The sequence below is a fragment of the Gymnodraco acuticeps genome, unplaced genomic scaffold (genome assembly GCF_902827175.1).
Source record: "Gymnodraco acuticeps unplaced genomic scaffold, fGymAcu1.1, whole genome shotgun sequence".
Lineage (NCBI taxonomy): Eukaryota > Metazoa > Chordata > Actinopteri > Perciformes > Bathydraconidae > Gymnodraco > Gymnodraco acuticeps.
In genome coordinates this window covers 136090-156716 of record NW_022989912.1, presented here as the reverse complement: position 1 = coordinate 156716, position 20627 = coordinate 136090, and the positions used below count along the sequence as shown (strand labels likewise).

Here is a 20627-nt window from a genome sequence, read left to right as displayed (position 1 = left end):
CAGTTGTATGTCTTAAATGTAATGTAAATGTTGCCTTCGTGTGTGGTTCGGGGCCATCTTCGTGCGAAATTCACAATTCCATATTCGTGTGTCAATTTCGGGACAGTGTAACAGGGGCTTAAAGCTGCTGCGGTCTGTCTAAACATCCAGACATTTAAATGAGGAACGGTCACACTTAGTTTTTTATCCTGACACCACTGACTACGCCACAGAGGGTGCTCGGTCTGGCTTGTTTACTCCTTAGAAGCGCAAGAGCTATACTGTAGGTGCTGTAAGAAGTATCTCATGTTAGAACTACTGCCTTATTACAATGAAATAACTTAATATTTGTATTAAATACACTAACTTGATACCACTTAAAGGTGTGTCTAACTTTGCTCCATGCAATAATACTTTGTTAAATAAGTGTTTGGCAGATAAAACCATTGTATTACAAGCTCTCAGCTATTGCAACACTGCAACACTTCTAACAGAGATCATCGTCAGCCATTGTCAAATGCAAAATTGTTTGGCAGAACATGAGACGAATTCTAACTATTTAACACCTATGACTATAAATACACCAACAACTAACAATAAGGCCTAAAGTGGAACATAATTGTCTTTCTCTTTTTTATCAATTAGTCCTAATGAGTGATATTCCTGCCCGAGTAACCATGACGTGACTATTCTTCTCATTATTTTATACAGAGCCCGTCATCAACTCTACTTCCATTGTCATTTCTGGTCATTATTGCTCAATACACAATTGTGTTGTTGTCTGTAGCCTACAAATCCAAAAGCAAAACCAATAAGAGTATTGCACTGTGGCATATTTGAATCATCTTCAATAGCCCAGTAGCTTTGGTGACGGATGGCCACGAACAACAGAAAGAGAGACAGAGGGGCTCGGGTAATGGCATCTAATGGGCTGCTCTTGAAAGGCGGCCAATGCATGAAAAGATTCGGTCCCTGATTACTGACATTAACCAAAGAGTTCAATTTTCCCCTCGTGGCTTTCAGCCTCATGATTTCTGTCCTCATCTCCATTGCTCTGTTTTTCATGAGATGTGGTTATGTTCACTTGTTCCTTTGTTGGTATGTGTATGCACATTGAATGACACACTACATCGACTAAGCTTACAATGCGCTCAAGGTTCTTGTTGACAAGGGGAATTTCTCGAAACCTTACGCATTTCAAAATGACACGGACAATCAGTATTGTGGTTTTCATAATCCAGTATGTAAGTGGTGTTGCCATTTTGAACGTACAACTTCAGACTGCCGAAGAAGAAATACCATGCTTTGAAGCAGAGGATAAAATAAATATAATTCATTCCAGCCATGATCAGTGGAAAGTGTAGGCGTGACAACCTTTATAAATGCACTTCAATTCCACCAACTCTCTGAATACGCTATGATTTCATTGTTGATTTTTGCAAAGATCTTAGTGAATTGCACTTGTTTTGCAATGTGGCTCGTTTACATAGAAACTGGATCCTTTGAATTGATGCAAATAGCACAGGAGCACGAATATGATATGATATGACATGTAGTCAGGGATGCATTTTTTGTCTTTGCAGGCACTTTGAGAAATACATTGTAAGAAGTGCAATCCTTTAGTACGCTCCTCAGAGGATGAAGAATGGAGCAAAGTGGAGGAGACCAGACTGTAGATGCCTGAGTCATTACTGCCACTATAAACATGTATCGTAGCCCTGCATAGCCTCAAAGACTGGAGCCTGAGCAAACATAGCAGCCCTGGGAGCGAGAAGGAAGACACACAAAAAAACACACACACACTCAACAGAGTTGGCAACTGGGCAGACTGACATAAGGCCATTTAAGGCTGGAGGCTTGCCTGGATCAGATGGCAAAACACTTAAAGCTTTTAGAAAGCGAGGCTACAAGGAGTGACCAGTGTAGCATATTTACAGGCTTAAGTAAAAGGCTGTTTCATTCAGTGCAGTATTCAGGCACCTGTCAGGGAATACAAAGAGGCGCACACACCATCTACTTGTCGCTTTGTCTGTGAACAATCACTTTAAGTGGTGATGCTTGGGAGATCAATCCCTTTTTTGTAAACATCAGAGAAGTGGTTGGTATTTTGTCTTGGCAACTTGATTGAATTAAATTGCTCTCTGGCAATTTCAGAAGCACAAGGTCAAGATTTGTCAGAGAAGTGACACCTTTTGAATCGACCGTTCACCAAAACCATACCCTGTCCAATCACAGCTTAACAACCATAAATAGCGGGTATACAAAAAAAGGATGACACCCATCCAATGTTAACGACTTTGTCCTTCTCTTCAATTAATTTTAGAAAGTTTAGCATCCAGCATCTCCAGCATCTACTAGTTAGGATGCTGCTACTTTCTATGACAGGTATATTGAGACAGACTTAGCCACAAAGTGCATATTTAAGACATCTTGTAAAGGTTTTTCTCATTTTAAAATAAGTCAGTGTTTTCAAATAATGTATAGAGATGATGTTAGCCTTTTTAGCTAGCTAGCTAACTAATATAATCTGCCAGTGACAGGTCTCATTTCAATATTGACTGTCAGCCGTTATAATCAAGAAGCTTGCTGTTCTCTGTACATCTGTCTAGAATCAAGGACTAAAGGTTGAAAGGAAACCAGAAAGAAAAGGAGTACATTGCATGTACTCTGCATGAATGAAAAGTTTGTCAGGCATACAGTAGCAACAGTAACTAAGTGGCTTAGCATGTTGATTGTTAAAATATCACATTAGTGACCATGTGATCCAACATTATTTTACCAAAATAGTAACAGGCAAACTGTTTCCAAACCCACGTAAAACACGCAAACAAAGACCTAAACAGACCTTCTTTCCTTTCTTAACCGCCTTTCTTCCGTCTCTCTTAACTCCCTTTCCTCACAAACACTCCTCTCTGCCATCCCTCCCTCTGAGAAGAGGGCTATCTCTCCCTCCATCTACATGTGTGAGGGGTTGTCCTGGTGTGTCAGTAATGACAGTGTCCCAGTGTTCCTCTCTGCCAATTAGCTCGGCCGTAATTACACAGGCGCATATGGAGCTGTCAATCACCCGCTCCTCCACACAGGAACTCACCCACCCAGCAGAGAGAGCGAGAGACAGCGCCAGTGGGAGACAGAGAGTGAGAGAGAGAGTGAGTTTCCAACAGCTCACTCTATACCACTCCAAACGACCACACACTGTGCCAATAAGTAGCATGATGAGAGTTGCGTTCAATTACTCCAACTGTGCGGCAATCCCACAGTTCGCAAGAAAATGCTAGGAAACAACATTAGACCCAACCTATTATGTTTTCATGCCTTATCTGGGAAGCAATTACAACACAAAGAGAATTAGAGTTAGATAGTTCCAGATGTTGACATGTTAACCAGAAGGGCACTTGAAGAGCGCAGACCACTGCCAATGCCATTTCCATAATTGAAAAAATAATGAGTAATCCAGATCTGCTCCATCCTGGGTTCTCCCTTGGCCCATGCTACGCCCTTCAACCAAGTTCCTTGAAAGATGGTCCTGTATTTCCCATAATGCTGTTGACATACAGACAAACAGCCTAACCAAAACAGAGCATCCTTGGTGGAGGATTTGTTGATGAAACTTAAACTGAGAACATACTGTGTTGCACATTTACCACCCATGCCACCATTTAAGGATAAGTTTAGGGATGTTTCATCGTGTTCATACAGTCAAAGAGTTCCATGACAAAGGCAAAAACAATGTATTCATCCTACTTATTCTTACGTGATTTAGAGCTCCATTGTTGTCCAAAAACTATTAAAAGAGCGACAATGAGCCACACTGTTGTGACATGTGACATTATCTTCATTATAATGAACAAGGGCAGTGTTGTTTATTTTGATGAAATCCTACTTGACGCTGTCCGGTTGCAGAACATACGCACTACAGCACCCAATGTGTATCAATCCTCGGCTAAATCTATCCATATATCATCTGTCTAAAAATAGTCTTTGAAAATTGCAATGCTATTAACTCCTGTTTGCGAGTGAAAAGCCATTTGATTTTTATTTTTTTTATTTTGATATACTTTATTAATCCCTCGTGGGGAAATTGTTTCTCTGCATTTGACCCATCCTGTGTTAGGAGCAGTGTGCAGCCATTTTGAACGGCGCCCGGGGAGCAGTGTAGGGAACGGTGCCTTGCTCAGGGACACCTCGGTAGCACTTGGTCTTGCCGGGACTTGAACTGGTGATTATCGACTTCGCCACCACCGCCCCTTTTTTAAGGTAAGCTATTTAAGGTAATTGCTTTAATTGCTATTTAAGGTAATTGCTTTAAGTATAATAACCTTTTGAAGGCTTTTACCTTTAAAAAGATAGTCTTGAGGTTGCCACAGACAAGTCAGAAAGCATTAAAGAGACGCCCAATGCTATATTGTCTTTTCAGGCAACTGGATGTTTCCATTCCATTTCAGAGGAGAGCAAAATGTATTTGGATGAGGATTCAAATCAAATTATACTACTTTCCATTTTAAAACATTGACAAAACATTGGACAGTCTGTGATTTTCCTAAATGGGATGTGTATATGTTCAGAGGTCGCTTTGGGTCCTCTAAAGCAAAATATAGCACTGTATGTCCTTTGCTTCAGAAAATAAATCATTACAGGGGACAATGAAATGAATAAAGAAAGACACTGATGGCTTGTTTCATATCAATACAGAAACATATTTTAAACATTATAGTTAAATGTACATAGCCCAAGCTTAGTTACAATAAAGAATCCCTGCTTTCGCGCTTGTAAATAAATGCGTGAAAGTCCCAGTTAATAAAAGGACTTGATTTCCCTTGAGCATCTCCAACAGAACTAAATAAATGAGAGTTTCGTAACAGAGATGATAACGTGCATGGCACTCGAGTTATTTGTAAAGCTTCAAGTTCTGTGAGTTGTTAATGATTCTCAGACAACTGCATGCCTCCCTTTAATTTCTATCATTTCCATTTCTCTGGTAAGGACGAAGAGAGAGAAAGAACAAGTGAAAGACAGAGGAACAAAGTGTGTTTGAATGATTAGATCTGTGACCATCAGGAATGAGGGTGGATTTAAATAAGGGATAACAATGATAATAATAATAGCAACTTTTATTCAAACTCCACTTTCATAACAGAGTTGCAAAGTGTTCTGCAAAACAAGCAACAATGAATAATGAGACGTAGGTCCAGGATTAGGTCCAGGGATGTAGGAGAGTAGGAGGAAATCAAGAAATCAGGGGAAAGTAGGAGGAGGTGGTGTTAAGGAGGGAGGAGGAGGAGGAGGAGGAGGGAGGAGGAGGAGGAGGAGGAGGAGGAGGAGGAGGAGGAGGAGGAGGAGGAGGAGGAGGAGGAGGAGGAGGAGGAGGAGGAGGAGGAGGAGGAGGAGGAGGAGGAGGAGGAGGAGGAGGAGGAGGAAGTCCAGTGTCCCAGCAGCAGGTCTTACCTCTGAGATGTCTTCTTGTACTTGCGCCTGAGAGAAAAAACAAACATGTCGATGATGAAGCAAACGTAACTCTTATTTTAAATACAAAGACAGACATTAAAGACAATGTGCAGTCATGCAAGAACCATCCATACCACCAGATTCGCTCTTAGCACCTGAGTTTTATTTCAGATCATTGGTTGCATTCACCACATTTGTGTTGTTCCTAAAATGTTCTATCGGATGTATGAGTCTGCTTTTATTCTCAGGGGGAAATCCTGGTTTGACTTAAGAATCACAATGCATACATATGAATGCATTATGATAATCAAATACAACAAACTGGATGGACAATTTATATTCTGTTCACCATATCATCATCAAGCAACTTTTACAATTCAGTAGATTAAAACTCAACATGCCTCAGATGCCTCAGGGTCTTTATACAGGTGGCTGTCCACTATCAAGCTCTGTTTCACCCAACAGTGCTTCCCATCAAAGTCATGGACCAATGTGCTTTATTAGCATATAACTGTCAAACCTGTCTCTTTATTTGTAGTCACACCACAGAGCCGTTCGGCTGACATGTCGCTGTCAGCTTGATATTTTTGTAATAGTTCAGCTCTAAATATACAACAATTGGTTCTGCCTTAATGTATTGTTTTTTTAGACTGGAACACTTGAAACCCATTGATGTAAAATTCTTCTTTTTACTCTTTGGCAACACATTTATTTAAATAAAATTGGAATGGAAGAGGCTTATGTTTTTAGGGACTGATTATCTAAACAATAAACACAACTCTATTCATGCACAGGTGGTTTTCAGTGAGTAGAATCACAACATTATCCTTACAAAACCAAGATAAGCAGCCAGGAGATTTCTGCTGCACTGAATGTCTAGATATATGGCAATTATATGTAAATAAGTATATTTTATTTGATTGCACTGGTTGTTTCCTTTCCATGTTTTGGCTTATAATCACTTATGCAGATTAGGTGTTTAAGAGAGGCATAATGATGTGCAAAAAACCCATGCAGACACACACACCACTCCACCCCCTGACAACCAACGTACTTAACTACACACACACACACACACACACACACACAAACACACAGGGAATTTACACTGTCACATTTAAACACACCTACTCTTATAGTTGGCCTAAAACACACCCACACCTCTATGAAGAGATAACAGCTGTACTAAAAGCTCAATTCACACACACACACATACACACACACACACACACACACACACACACACACACACACACACACACACACACACACACACACACACACACACACACACACACACACACACACACACGACCCACACACACACACACACACACACACACACACACACACACACACACACACACACACACACACACAACACACACACACCACACACACACACCACACACACACACACACATACACACACACACACACACACACACACACACACACACACACACACAACACACACACACACACACACACACAGAGGCACTTACACTGTCACATGTAAACACACCTACTCTTATAGTTGGCCTAAAACACACCCACACCTCTATGAAGAGATAACAGCTGTACTAAAAGCTCAATTCACACACACACACACACACACACACACACACACACACACACACACACACACACACACACACACACACACACACTTAGGGCACCACGATAGCAAAGTGGAGGAAAGGATGGACCCACTGTTGTTTGACAACGTGCAAGGATTTAAATTCCAGTCAGGCAGAATCCACAGCACTTAGCTTGATTTGTTTCTATATCAATCTTTCCCAAGGCTCAGTGTAAAACTGCAAGCCAGGGAAACTCTTCCCTGTAAAGATATGTTAAGAGCTCCCTCAAGACTAATAGGAAAAAAAGATTAAATAATCAATTGGGGTCCATTAAACAATTGAAATGAAGAAGGCATGTAGGAGATACAGAAAAGAGAGTTGTATGAGATGGATATGGATTACAAAAAAAAACAGGACACGGAAAAATAAGCATGAATAACAAAATGGTAACCAGGAGGTCATAGAGAAACAGAAGTATGGACCTTTCCTATTCTGCTCACCCCCCCCCCCCCCTCTGTCCTTTATCCCCCCCCCATCACTGAGCTTAACATCCAAATGTGTGTGTCAACAAGACAGAGCTTCTTCTAATTAGAAGGCTTTAATACAATGTCCCCAGCCCGGCATAATGAGGATGTGGGTTGAAAGAGGTCGTGGAAATTCCAGGAATGATTGTATTTATTAAGATCACAGACAAGCCATATTTAACCCTGTTAGAGTAAATAGCCGTCTGGATGGCTTACAGCAGCTTGTTGTTTTTGATTGACTTATTATTTATTATATTTAGTCAAAGCCTCACAAATCAGATTGTGTCATATAGCGGTCATCTGACCTTGATCCTCCTTGGACCAAATCTAAGATGCCCTTACCTAAAGGGAGCTCTCTGTGATGAACTGTTGATCAAGTGATTCAATAATTCATTGATTTCCATTAATCAGCGGGTGATGGAGAGGCTGGGTGTGTCGCAGTGATTTCATTTATCAATGGGAATCTATTGGAATCCATTCACTGATGCAGAAACATAAATGGTAGATCTGTCATGGGGGAGGAATAAAACACACTGCGCTGTTCATGCCTTGATCAGTGTATGACACCAGCCTTCAGACCGTGTCATTCAAGGTTGAGCCGAGGGAAAACTGTCCAAAGTAAACGCTCTCTCCGTCTATATGAGTGCTGTGATAGCAATCCAGTACACACACACACACACACACACACACACACACACACACACACACACACACACACACACACACACACACACACACACACACACACACACACACACACACACACACACACACACACACACACACACACACACACACACACACACACACACACACACACACACACACACACACACACACACACAAATGAAATACAGCTGGCAAACAAATCTCCTAGGATAAGCTGGCAGCACATACAGTAAATGTCACCAAGCCGCCAAATATCCAATCTATATCATGCACACAGGCACATGCACTGTCAACCTTTCCCAATCACACACACAATTATTTACTGCACACTGTCTATCCCACCCAATTTAAACACACACCATATACTGTGAAGCGTCAACATTGGTGGGGGCTGCCTGTCAGTTATATCTCCCTCTCTTCTGACTGAGGCTCTTTGTAAGATTAAAGGCTAATGTGATCTCTGACACGCAACAGGAGCCCTTAGAGCACCCAGCAGACTGCAGCGTAGTCGTGATGAGGGAAGAAAAAAAAGGCCGGGCCCCCGTTACAATCATCCGACTCACTATCCATCAACTATCCAAAAAGACAGATGGCTATGATAGGGAATTTATGACGTGACCAAATGTAAGAGACAATGAAGTCACCCGAGGAAACTAGACGTGGCAGAGGATGATGGAGGGACCAACACATTTGGCACATCTGACACAGAGGGGAGAGAAATAATGACTAATCAGGGAACTATCGAAATACCATGATGACATAAAGTAACTGAAAAATGAAATGGAGGGATGTCTGAAGAGAAGGAAAACTGATGAACAGCAGCCCTATGAAACGGTGCGTTAACTCCGTCATAGTCTGTGGTGCAGGAGCTTTTCATTTACACCTGCAGCAGTAACATAAAATATATCTTTTTTGAAATACAACCCTCTTAGCAACATAGGCGTCTCCTCCCCCTGCTGGGTAAGGTGGAAATGAGCTCAAAATGGAGCTTGCATTTACGATGTGTGGGGCTCTCTTCTCAGGGAGAAAGGTCGTACAGGTGTCGATTGCTTGGTGGATGTCAGAAAGAAGTATTATTGTACTGGGGGTTTGAAAAAAGGATCTGAGAGAAGGCTCAATGAGGCTTTTGTGTTATTTAAACAGAAAAGGCACTCGTGCAAAAAATATTAGTAGAAAAAATGTGACAGATACAAAAGAAAACGTTTGTTTAGGATCAATACCTCACCAAAAATGTGCACATTTAGACATGCTCAAGTCTTGTTGCCATGTCATTTTACATGGACACTTTTTTTAAAGAGCTTGTATAGACCAACCAAACGTCAAAATGCATTGTTTCTTAAAAAAAAGTATTTCATTGGCCTTAAATACAGATGCAATAATGGTGCAAGTGTGAGGAAGCCTCCCTCAAGGTAACACTTCAGCTCTGACGTACTTTCCCTTTCTTTCTCGCCTTCAAATGAAGAAACCATTTAAATAGTTCAAAGAAAATAGCTCAGAGCTGTTTAGTAATTCAAACCTCTCTATCTCTCTCTCTTTCATACAAACTGACACACACACACACACACACACACGCACACACACGCACACACACACACACACACACACACACACACACACAAACACACTGTAAACAAAACCAGTGTGGGGTCTAGCTCTTACTATGAAAACATGCTGTACGTTTGTGTTTGTGATATCAATTAAGCTTTTACAGAACAACTATTTCAGATAAATTCACTTCAAATATTTAAAGCCTAGCTCAAGCACAAACTTCATTCACGCAAAGATACACAGAGCATATTCATAGATATACACACACTTATAAAAAAAGTAAATATACTCACAGTCCTCGGAGCCTGAGCCAAATCTTTTCAATCTGTTCCGGCTGCAGATACTTCAGGGACGTGCTTTCAAACTCCTCGATCTCTTTAGTGGGAGACTCCATGACGGAAACTCAAAGACTTCCGGATGTGCCAACAGGAGATTTAAAAAAAAAAAAGTTTAATCCCTCTTAACTGTGAGCAAGAGGAAGACGCAGCACGGAGCAGAGAGAAGTTGCTGTGTGGTGGAACCCGGGACGTGACCGAGGTTTCCTCTCTTCTATCACATATGCACCCAAAGCTGCGACAAACTGTCCGTCATCCTTCCTTTCTCCTCTTGTTTTCTCCCTTGTTTATGTGACAGAATGTGTGTGATTGAAACTCAACAACACTCAATGCTCAAGCAGCTGTGACAGTGGTGAAACAGCCCGACTGTACCTCTTCCCTCTCTTGTCACTCTCTCTCTCATTCGTTCACTCCTCTCCTGTGTGAGCACAGGGGTCCTGGAGCCGTGCCATGCTCTCCCAGCAACAACGGCATGCAGACGGCAGGGCAGTGCAATCCGGGATTAACGCACACTGCCGAGCTCTCCACACAAGAGGGAGGGAGGAGGAACACCACCAGTCAAAGAGAGGGAGGAGCCGGGCTCTGTTTCATCCACTGGAGGAAAGAAACGGAGGGAGGAAAACGAGTGGGGATGGAGAGGAATCTGAGGGAGATATCTATAGGAGAAAAAGGTGTAAGCGACGTGGATTAATGTCAGCAAATATCTGGTTGGAGAATTTAAACTGGAAGTGTGCAAAAATGACACAGCTTCTGTTCTTATTTTGTACCCTCTGATTGATTGAGACGTGCGCTTATTTCACCAGTGATGTGAAGGTTAATGTAATGAAACAAATACAGACTTCATGAACAGCGTAGATCAACATTGCTGCGTATGAGACAGATGTAATGTATTTGTCTGAAAATGTAGATAATACATTTGCTGTACAACATATTAAATGTCATGCCAGAGAGGATTAAAGAGCGTGCAGACAAGGCATTGACTCTGATTTGACTGAGATTACTCTGATCCATTGAGCGCATAGGGCCGTCCCATATTCAATCCCCCCCAGATACAATATTATTCTCCCTGTCTATGTTTCTTTCTCTTTACACACATCCCTTTACAGCATATCCTCTACACTTGTGTAGGCAACATGTCCTCTCCGCTTCATTTCCTCAGAACATTCGGCAGTTACCAGTCCAGTTTAAAATGTAAGATTTTAAGAGGTTCTTTGTTACCGGCAGCCATCCGAGCAATCACGACACAATAGGTCCTGCATATAGTATGTGTTATATTCCCTATAATATGAATTCTGCATTAGTAGTAGCGTACTAAATACAGTATGTTGAATACTCTAGTTTCTGTTTTTCCCAGTCTGGACATTTTGACTTGTAAAGCTATGCCACTATGAATGCCACTCTTATACAATTAAACATTGATTGATTGATTGATTGATTGATTGATTGATTGATTGATTGCTTTAATGAGCCATTACATTTTCTTGATGCCATGCAGCTCTCTGGTTGTGATATCAACATTGCTATTTTTGAATTATATATTTAAATACAAACTTCTATAACCTCTTGAGCCATTTCTGCTGCTTTCTCACTGAATGTCTACAATGAGTCTTCACATTTTCTTCAAGTCCAAACCTTGCAAGGATGACTCAGGCCAGACCCCCCTTTTCTTCAAGCTCCCCACCATGCTCTTAGGTCTTTCAATTACCTGATGCAGGATGCAGGCCTAATGCCAGTGTGCCACCTCAAAGAGGATCCTGCTTTCATCTGCTGAGAGGGGTCCTCTGTGAGGAGGGAGGAGAGAGGTCTGCCTGAGAGCCATGAAGCCTGCTGATGTTCTCTTCAAAGGCGCACTTATCAAAGTCTCTTCCCCCCCTATATCTTTGGCTTTCTTTCTTTTTCTGGCTGTTTGTTTGAAGCCACTCTTCATCACTTATTTTTCTCCCTGTTTGAGGAGGTAGGTTAGCCCCCAGGAGATGTCCAGCCAGAGTTGACAGGTCAACTGTAGGGGAAACCTCAACAGTAGCGTCATGTTTCACTGCACGCTGTTCACGGGTTCACACCCCAAGGACCTAAAGTCCTGTGTCATCTGTATGTGTAAATGTGACACTGAACAAGGTTGAGCCTGGGGAGAAAGGTTTCCGTCAAAAACACTTCAAGGACGAGGAAAGTAAATTCAAGCTGCATTGCACTTAGAATCGAGTGTTTATGCGTAACATTTTTTTAGTGCTAGCTAAGAAGAGAAAGTTAAAAGTTTACAGCAGCTGACTCTTGAGAATCAGATTTTTGAATAACCGCCATCCTTTACACCTCCAAACCAGCAAGTTAGATGATTCAGCATTAGATGGTACTTCTTTTTTTTTTAACTCCATGACAAAACTTTGAATAGTAACAGTATGGCTTCAGCTCGGGACAGTTTGTTGTTAAGGCAGATATATGGTAAATGGTTCAGATGCAAGTGTGCTTCAGCTGAAGTGTATCACATGATCCAACAAAGTCTGAAGCCACCTCCCTAAAGCCTCTCTGACGTCAGAATTGGGGATGGAGTGGGTCTGATAATACCAGTTTCAAAATACTCATGTGATGCAGTGATTGGCCAGGAATGTGGAAGAGGGAGAAGGCATGACTGGATACACCTTTTACAAGTACAAGTAAAAGGTGCATCTCTCCTTCCTTTTCTTTCCGCCTCTCAACAAAATGGGAATACTACTTCCTGTACTTGCACTTAATATAGGTATTGGACATTAATTGTGAGGTGACTTACCCCCATCTATACTTCTTTAAAATGTGCATCTGTGGTAACATTAGGTATATGTCTGTCAGCTTCTATGATGTGGATCTCTCATATTTGACAACTCTCAAGATGTTTGATTCTTGCTGAACAAAAAGCTCTATTATTAATAATAAAAGAAAATATGTATAGCATCCCACATTCACAAGCAAAACAACATTTCTCTGATGCAAAAAAAAAAAAGCATTTAGAAGAATGCAATGTTGCTGAGAGAAATGTGGCCCCCGGGCCTTAGCACTTAATTACATCGCCAAATTATTTAAACACCTTGTGGACTATGGCAATTGGGCTAGTGTTAACTATTGGAGGGTAGACACATTTTGAGCGTGCCATTAAATATTAGGGATACATGGACGTCTGTCGCCAATTGCTTATTTCTTGCTGAGGGATCTGAGGAATGAGCTGATATAGACACCCGTCCACACAAAGCATGCAAAATGTTACAAAAATAGCCCTCCAAAAACAAGTTCAAAGGATCTGAAGCAAATATAGCAAATTGTGTTGGGAGCATACACAACAATAACATATGTCTGAATGGGTCATGAAGCCAGCATTTCCTTCAATCTCCAGATTGATGAACCAACACAAGAGCCAAAATTGATTGTGTCCCTTCTCATAATGATCATCAAAATATGTCCCTGATTAATTAGAACTGCTCACAAAAAAGGCCTAATGAATCAAGTCTTGGGAGAATGAATTACTCGCATGACTATGACAAAGGGACGTGCAGGGAAATTACGCTCTGGTAACGAATTCTTGTCACTGTGCTCATTCTCCCTCGAAGCTCACACATCGAATTCAAGACATTAACAGCCCCGGTCATTTGGAGGTACATGAAAAATTTAAATCTCATTTAAATTCCCAGGCGGTGATAAAGATATCTATGCATCAAAATACCAATCGCCTTTGCAGTAATGACCACATTTTGGTGAACATCATCTATCACAAATTACAGTATGGTTTTCTATCTATACTTAATTTATTTTTTCTGGATTGGATGTAGTGGAGATGGAAGGATGGGTTGGAGAGATTGAGGGCATCCGGCCATAAAGCTACATTTATTTGCAGCGTGATGGAGGTGAAAAAAAGAAAATGAGAAGAAACTTCCCATTAGTTCCGCCCCAAGAGAGCTTCATATAGGTCAAAGGTGAGGCTTACAACAGCTCAACTGAAGACTAACATGAGGAAGGAAACAATCAGGCTTAAGCATTTGAGTACGGACGGTCAGTCAACCAAATATTTCAATAACTATGAAAGTAAATCAGTGTCTTACACACTAAACGGAAATAGATTTTAACTCAGGAAGTGGGGAAGAAATGACATTCATAACCGTATCTGTCTGACCTTCAGAGTCAGGATAATAACAATAATCGCAAGGATTGCTATGTCTTTAGCTCATTGGGAAGGCCAATAAAAGGTGGAGATTTAGGCAACTATACATTCATTTAATGCTTTAGTCTCAGTTTTTGTTGGAGCAGCTGTTAAACAGCACAGAACAGTAAACACATCTCTCTTGAAAACATTTTTGAAACGTTACATTTTTTTCTATAATCAAATCTTATTTTTTGTTAATAAATGTTAGATTGAAACAATATTTGGCTGATCATTACTTTATGCCCTTCCACCTTTTATTGAGTAAGCTGATTGTTTTAGTTGTATGACATGAAGAATCTGCTTCCGTTCACTGAAGCTGGTGGGAAGGAAGTGGTGTTTAAAATGTGATGTTTGGATTTTTAGAGTGCAGTTAATTATATTATGGGCCTTTTACCATTCCAATAGAATGAATTGACTGTTACATTTAAGGAGGACATGGAGGACCCCCCCCCAGGGGCGGGTTAACAGGGTCATGGGAAATCGATAGTTAATTTTCGGGAGAAGTTTCATTTTTGACAATTGAAACACGACCAATTACAGAGATTGGGAGTTTATTCCATCCATCCACGTCTTCTCTGATGTGTTGTTATAATGATGTATAATTCAGTGTGACTGTGTCATCTGGGTTTGTTGTCTTTTTCTGCCGATAATCCGGATTTGTCTGTTTAGAAAATGTAATGCTAATATATCCAATGAATGTCATGACATTTGCTACATAAGCATTATAAAAGTCCCTTGAAAGTAGACTCTAATGACTTTTCTTGTACTTCCAACACCAGGTTCACATTTTCATTCATTCAGTAAAATATCTCAAAAGCTACTGCTGTGCCAGAGTAAAACCTTAGCTCAGCTGCTAGCATGGCTGTACACTCCTATTTGTGTTGAACTGACATTCTGATATAATGGCTTATTATGTGCGGATATGTGACCAATATCTCCACTTTCTATGACTTTAGCAACATTACAATCCCATTTCAGCCAAGTTTCAGACCACCTTATCAAGTCACCATAACTGTGTTTAACTTTTGATTTGGTCACTAAATGATGTCACCTTGGGAGAGTATTTCCTCAACTGTCCACTGGTTTATCGCTCATTCCCACAGGACAGCTAGAGTAAAGCGGGCTGTCTAAGCTAGAGTTAGTGAGAGCCATTGGGAGGAGACCGTTTAGTCTATATACAGACTGGATAACCCAAACAACGTCTTTAAAGCAGCTTAGAGCAAATAGCTCTGGCGTTGTGTGCACTCATTGAGATACAAAGTAATAGAATCCTTTTCACAGAAGAGTTATTTTAGTCATTGCCAATATCTTGTCCTGTGTATCTTTTTATTTTGGTGAAGAGCTGATGCAAACACTTGTCTTTTACAGTACATGGATAAATTGGGTTTCAGTGAATTGTATATCAAAATACCACTTCATTCAGCTTTTCTATTAACTGGACAATTCGATTTTCAATCCGAGCAGTGACGGCACATTTCCCTAACCAAAGAGGACAATGTATTCTTTAAAGTAAAAATAAAAAAGATTATGAAAAATGTCTATTGTCACACTCCAAAAATCACACTGTTCTTTTTGTAAAAGCTATTCAAAGCACTATTTATTGATGCAATTGCTGATATTTATTGTTTGTATTTTGTTTGATAAATGTATTTCTCTGTCCCGACTATAATTCTGACCACCATAAAAATAGTCCATGAAAGATGCTACATTTCTGTCCATGAGGTCACTTCAGGTTCAAGGCTGTGGACACACCACACTCACTGTAACTCATGCAGCTCAAAGTGACAAACATCACAACAACATCACAACAGAAGACTCACTCTGCTGCCCGCCTAAGAACCTTCAACCTATTACTGTTCCGATCCTATTACTATATTAACCTGACAACGACATACTGTACTGTCTGGGCAAAGCCTGGAAAGAGAGGACTATTCATGGCTCAACAAGTGTTAAATTAATTGGTTTGATTACAAAGGAGTTATATGTAACTCACATTTATACTTGCACATTATTAAAGAAAAAAATACAAAGATATATTTAAATAAACCAAGATGGAAAACCCTCAAGAGCCTCTATTGATTTATACTTTAATCAATAACCAAAAAAAGTGTGAAAGGTTGAAGGCTTGACACAAGGGTATAAACATATTGATCTATGCAAACCCCAAACAATATGTATATACTGTCTCTGCAGCTAGAAGTTCAGACTTTGGGAAATTCTGTCTTTGAAAGTCATAAGAGGATTAGCATAGGTAACATTTTTGTTTTGTTTTTGTTACTTAAAACACTGCCCATTCAAAGTGTATAAAAACACAATTCTGATGATGTGAGGTCATGTGGCACACGGCAGTCATACAGCTCTTTAACATCATAACTGTGAGGTCACGCCCCAATCACATTGATGGATAGCACTGCCATTCGCCCATGTGCTCGCAGTCACACAGGCCAGCGGAGGCTCATTAGCCGGCTAGTGAGGCTAGTGATGGAGGCTGTTGCTGCGCAGGGGATGTCAGCGGGGGTCTCTGAACCTGCGGGTCAGCCTCCAAAACTGTGGGCTGCAAGGATTGAGACAGCCGCCTTAATCAACTGTAAAGTTCACAGCGGTACACGGTGTCCAATTAACCAGCAGATACATCTCACAGCTGACCACAGAAGACTGTCTGAGGTTCAGCGGCTGTGATAACTGGAGTGTGTCTGTGAGGCTTCTGGCGACTGAATGTCTGTTTGTGTTATTGCTTTCTTGTTTCTCGTCACTTTCTTGTTATTGGGAAGACAGAGGAACAGATCCCTGGACATTAGGGGTGTAAAGGTATACGCAGGGTTGGGAGGGTTACTTTGTAAATGTAATCAGTTACTGATTACTGAATACATGGCTCTGAAAGTAATCCGAATACAGTTACAGTTACGTGTCTTAAAAACGTAATCAGATTACTTTTAGATTACTTTTGGATTACTTTTTTTTCCATCACAGATGGGTATGTTTTGGTGAACAGGAGACACAAAAAGCAAAAGGAAACTGAACGTGTTTTTACTGTTTTAATGGCTTCACTTCAATCCTCCAATCTCTGCAGCGCCAGGAGGCAGCCTCTGAGAAGACGAGCCTTTCACGCACCGCCTTCACTGTGTTTACCTTCAGAATCATTAGAAAGGCTAAAGAGCGGTGTGGCTGATGTGTTTTAACCACACACACACACACACACACACACAGACGCGCGATTTAAACGCAGACTTTTGTTCCTCCATGTTTCGTTGTTATTGTTTCACTGAGCGGACCCGCCCCTTTTTTTCAAACGCTCCCTTTTTTGGTCCATCTGCGGCGGTAATAGGTTTTGTGCGCTGTGATGATTCGGCTGTACCTTTAGTAATGAAAATTAAATGTTGTGAGGAAATCTTTCCACCAATAATTCCAATAAGTAATCCAAAATGTATTCACGTCAGGTTTACGAAAGTAACTGTAATCAGGTTACTCGTTTTTCAAATGTAACGAGCTGAATACAGTTACTTGATTTTTGTATTCTGATTACGTAACACCGTTACGGCCCGTCCACACAGCAGCTTTTCAAAAATCTTGAAAATCTTGGAGCTGGGCGTGTCTGAAAGCTTGGGGATTTTTTGCGAGCAACGCGACCAACAACCATTCACATGAATCTCCCGCCCCCGACATACAAAGCAAAAAAACCCGGGGATTTTATGCGAGCAATATATATATATATATATATATAAACTCCCCAAACAGGCGAAAACCTACCAGTTTCACCCACTGTCTCTGCCACCTCCCTCCATGCCTGGTTCTTCCGGTTTGTATCCCGTTAATAGTTCTGGTCGTAAAGAACCGGGTGATTTGCTACCGTAATTTCTCGTTTGGAATATGAGGAAATGAACTGTGGTCTGGTTCTCCCTGCTTACACGTGGTTTGATTGGCTAGCGCTTCTACTGTCAGATTTGCATAAACGGGATTTGATTGGCTGACGCTTCCAGCTCAGCTTCAAAAGTAGAACATTGCTCAACTTTTGAATCCTGAAAATCCTGGAAATCTTCGCTTCGCTCCCCCACAATGCAGTTAGGCGAAAAGCGAGGCAAAGTGACGTCATCCCCATTCAAAGTCAATGGGCAGAGAAGCGTTGGAAGATTTGTTTAAAGCTGCTGGGTGGACGTACTGTTACGGCCCCTACACACGGCGGCGTGCGTTACCGCTTGGCGGTGGGCGTGTCTGAAGCTTGGGGATTTTTTACGAACAACGCGACCAACAACCAATCACATGAATGTCCAGCCCCGGACATACAAAGCAAAGCATTCATGCTACATCCATGCTGGCTAAATATACTGTCTATGCTTGCTAGCTGTCCATTCAAACGAAGTACACTGGCTATAAACTCCCCAAACAGGCGAAAACCTACCAGTTTCACCCACTGTCTCTGCCACCTCCCCCCATGCCTGGCTCCTCCGGTTTGTATCCCTGTATGTAAAGAGGGACTGGTCATATAGTACCGGGTGATTCCCTAACGCCACGATAATTTCCTCCTCCATTTTTTTACATATGGAAAATAACTGCGGTCTGGCTCTCCCAACATACACGCGGTTTGATTGGCTAGCGCTTGTACTGTCAGATTTGCATACGCGGGATTTGATTGGCTGACGCCTCCGTCGAGGCGGCAATTGCAGCGAGCACCGCGAGAGAAGATACGCTTTGCTCCCACAATGAACCCGAACGTGAATATCACCGGTACCAAAAGAAAAAAGACTGAAGTGCAAACCCAACTCCCACTAGCATTTAAGCCTCCACCACTCGCAACAAGTTCAGACCAAGCCAAAGCTATTACAAACGCCAAATATCCTTATGTTGCCATGTTAGCAACGCGCTACCTGGCTGTATCTGCTACCTCTGTCCCTAGCGAGAGGGTGTTCTCCACAGCAGGAGACATTGTTAGTGCCAGCAGATCTGCCCTTTCAGCAAACAATGTGGAAAAAAAACATGAAAATACAATGACAAGCAAGTCATAATGTCAAACTGGCTGCTTAGGAACTAGTACAGTACAGTTCAAATACAGATTATTTCAGTTCATCGAAATGCTGCACCTTAATGTTTATTTTATTATATTTTGTATTTATTTGAGTGAATATTCACAGTTTAATAATAATCAAAAACCCAAAACTAATACTTTATGTTTTGTGAGTACTAGTACAGTAAAGTTCAAATACAGATTATTTCAGTTCATCGAAATGCTGCACCTTAATGTTTATTTTATTATATTTTGTATTTATTTGAGTGAATACATTATTCACAGTTTAATAATTATAAAACAAAAACTAAAAATATTTTATGTTTTGTGATAATTTTTTCTGCTGTACCGAAAACGTACCGAACCGAACCGTGACCTAAAAACCGAGGTACGTACCGAACCGAAATGTTTGTGAACCGTTACACCCCTACTGGACATGAAAGCACTCTTTTTGTTGACATGTGGACGGTGAATACCAACTTGAAAACTCAAAATGATCTAGTAAATACAAATACATATTTCTGTCCCTTGTCACCACTTGGTAAGCCTCTTATCACCTCTGTATTCTGACTGTCCATTGTTAAAGCTCTCTAACTATTAGTGCTTTAGTAGAGATTTTATTATTTATAATATCATTCATGTTATTATGAAAGTGATGTTGACTCGCTGTTACAAGTTTTACAATGGTCAAATGCTGGTTCTTAGCATCATATCGCAATGGAATAATCACTAGTGTGGAATACAACAGTATTTAGGTTGTAATAAAAAGCTAATTTTGACTAATGAGTTATAACCTATATGTTGCCCCTTTCTCTTTCCCTTCTCTTGGGATGAGAATAACAATAACCTTAATTGCTTATTATGTCTTAGCTCTTTAAAAGGTTTTGCTGCGAAAGCAAAGTTGCAATTTAAAGATTACTGATGGAAATCAGAGTGAAAATACTGTATTCAAATCACATGCTGATATCTAAATGAGAACCAGTATCTGGCTCAGCAGGCAGAATGAAGACAATTTAAAAAAAACATTGACATGCTATACTACCTAATGGGAAACATCAGGGTGAGGGAAGTCATAGTAATACCATCACATATAAATTGATATTGGTGAAGTGACAAAGACATTCAAAATGTGCAAGTTTCATCTTCTGCGTTAAAACTCTCTTGTAGCCCATTGTGCAGCAAGCAAGTGCTTTAAAATGCATAAGGCACCCTAATGAGCAGAAACAACAGCATGACACCAGCCACACAGATGAGTCAGCGTGTGTTTATACACTAATGGCTTCATATTCTGTCCCTCACTGTGTGACTAGTAGGCATGCACTCCATTGTGCTGTAGGAAAAGCTGTTAAAACAAAATTATTTCAGCAGCTGCTATGGATCGTAAGT

The 20627-nt window shown here is 40.9% G+C and overlaps 1 protein-coding gene across 5 annotated transcripts in view; it reads right to left on the bottom strand.

Moving 5' to 3' along the window:
- pde1cb (phosphodiesterase 1C, calmodulin-dependent b) overlaps positions 1-20627 on the bottom strand; it is a 129758-nt gene that overhangs the window by 76904 nt on the left and 32227 nt on the right. Inside the window, exons 1-2 of one of the 5 annotated variants that reach the window (XM_034208149.1) lie at positions 10039-10575; positions 5425-5451 (exon numbers count right to left, since the gene is read on the bottom strand). The exons of the other annotated variants lie outside the window; for them this stretch is intronic. Coding sequence (XP_034064040.1) covers positions 5425-5451; positions 10039-10139 — 128 coding nt within the window. The 5' untranslated portion in view covers positions 10140-10575. Of the gene's footprint in view, positions 1-5424; positions 5452-10038; positions 10576-20627 lie in introns of those variants that run through there. 5 annotated transcript variants of the gene reach the window in all.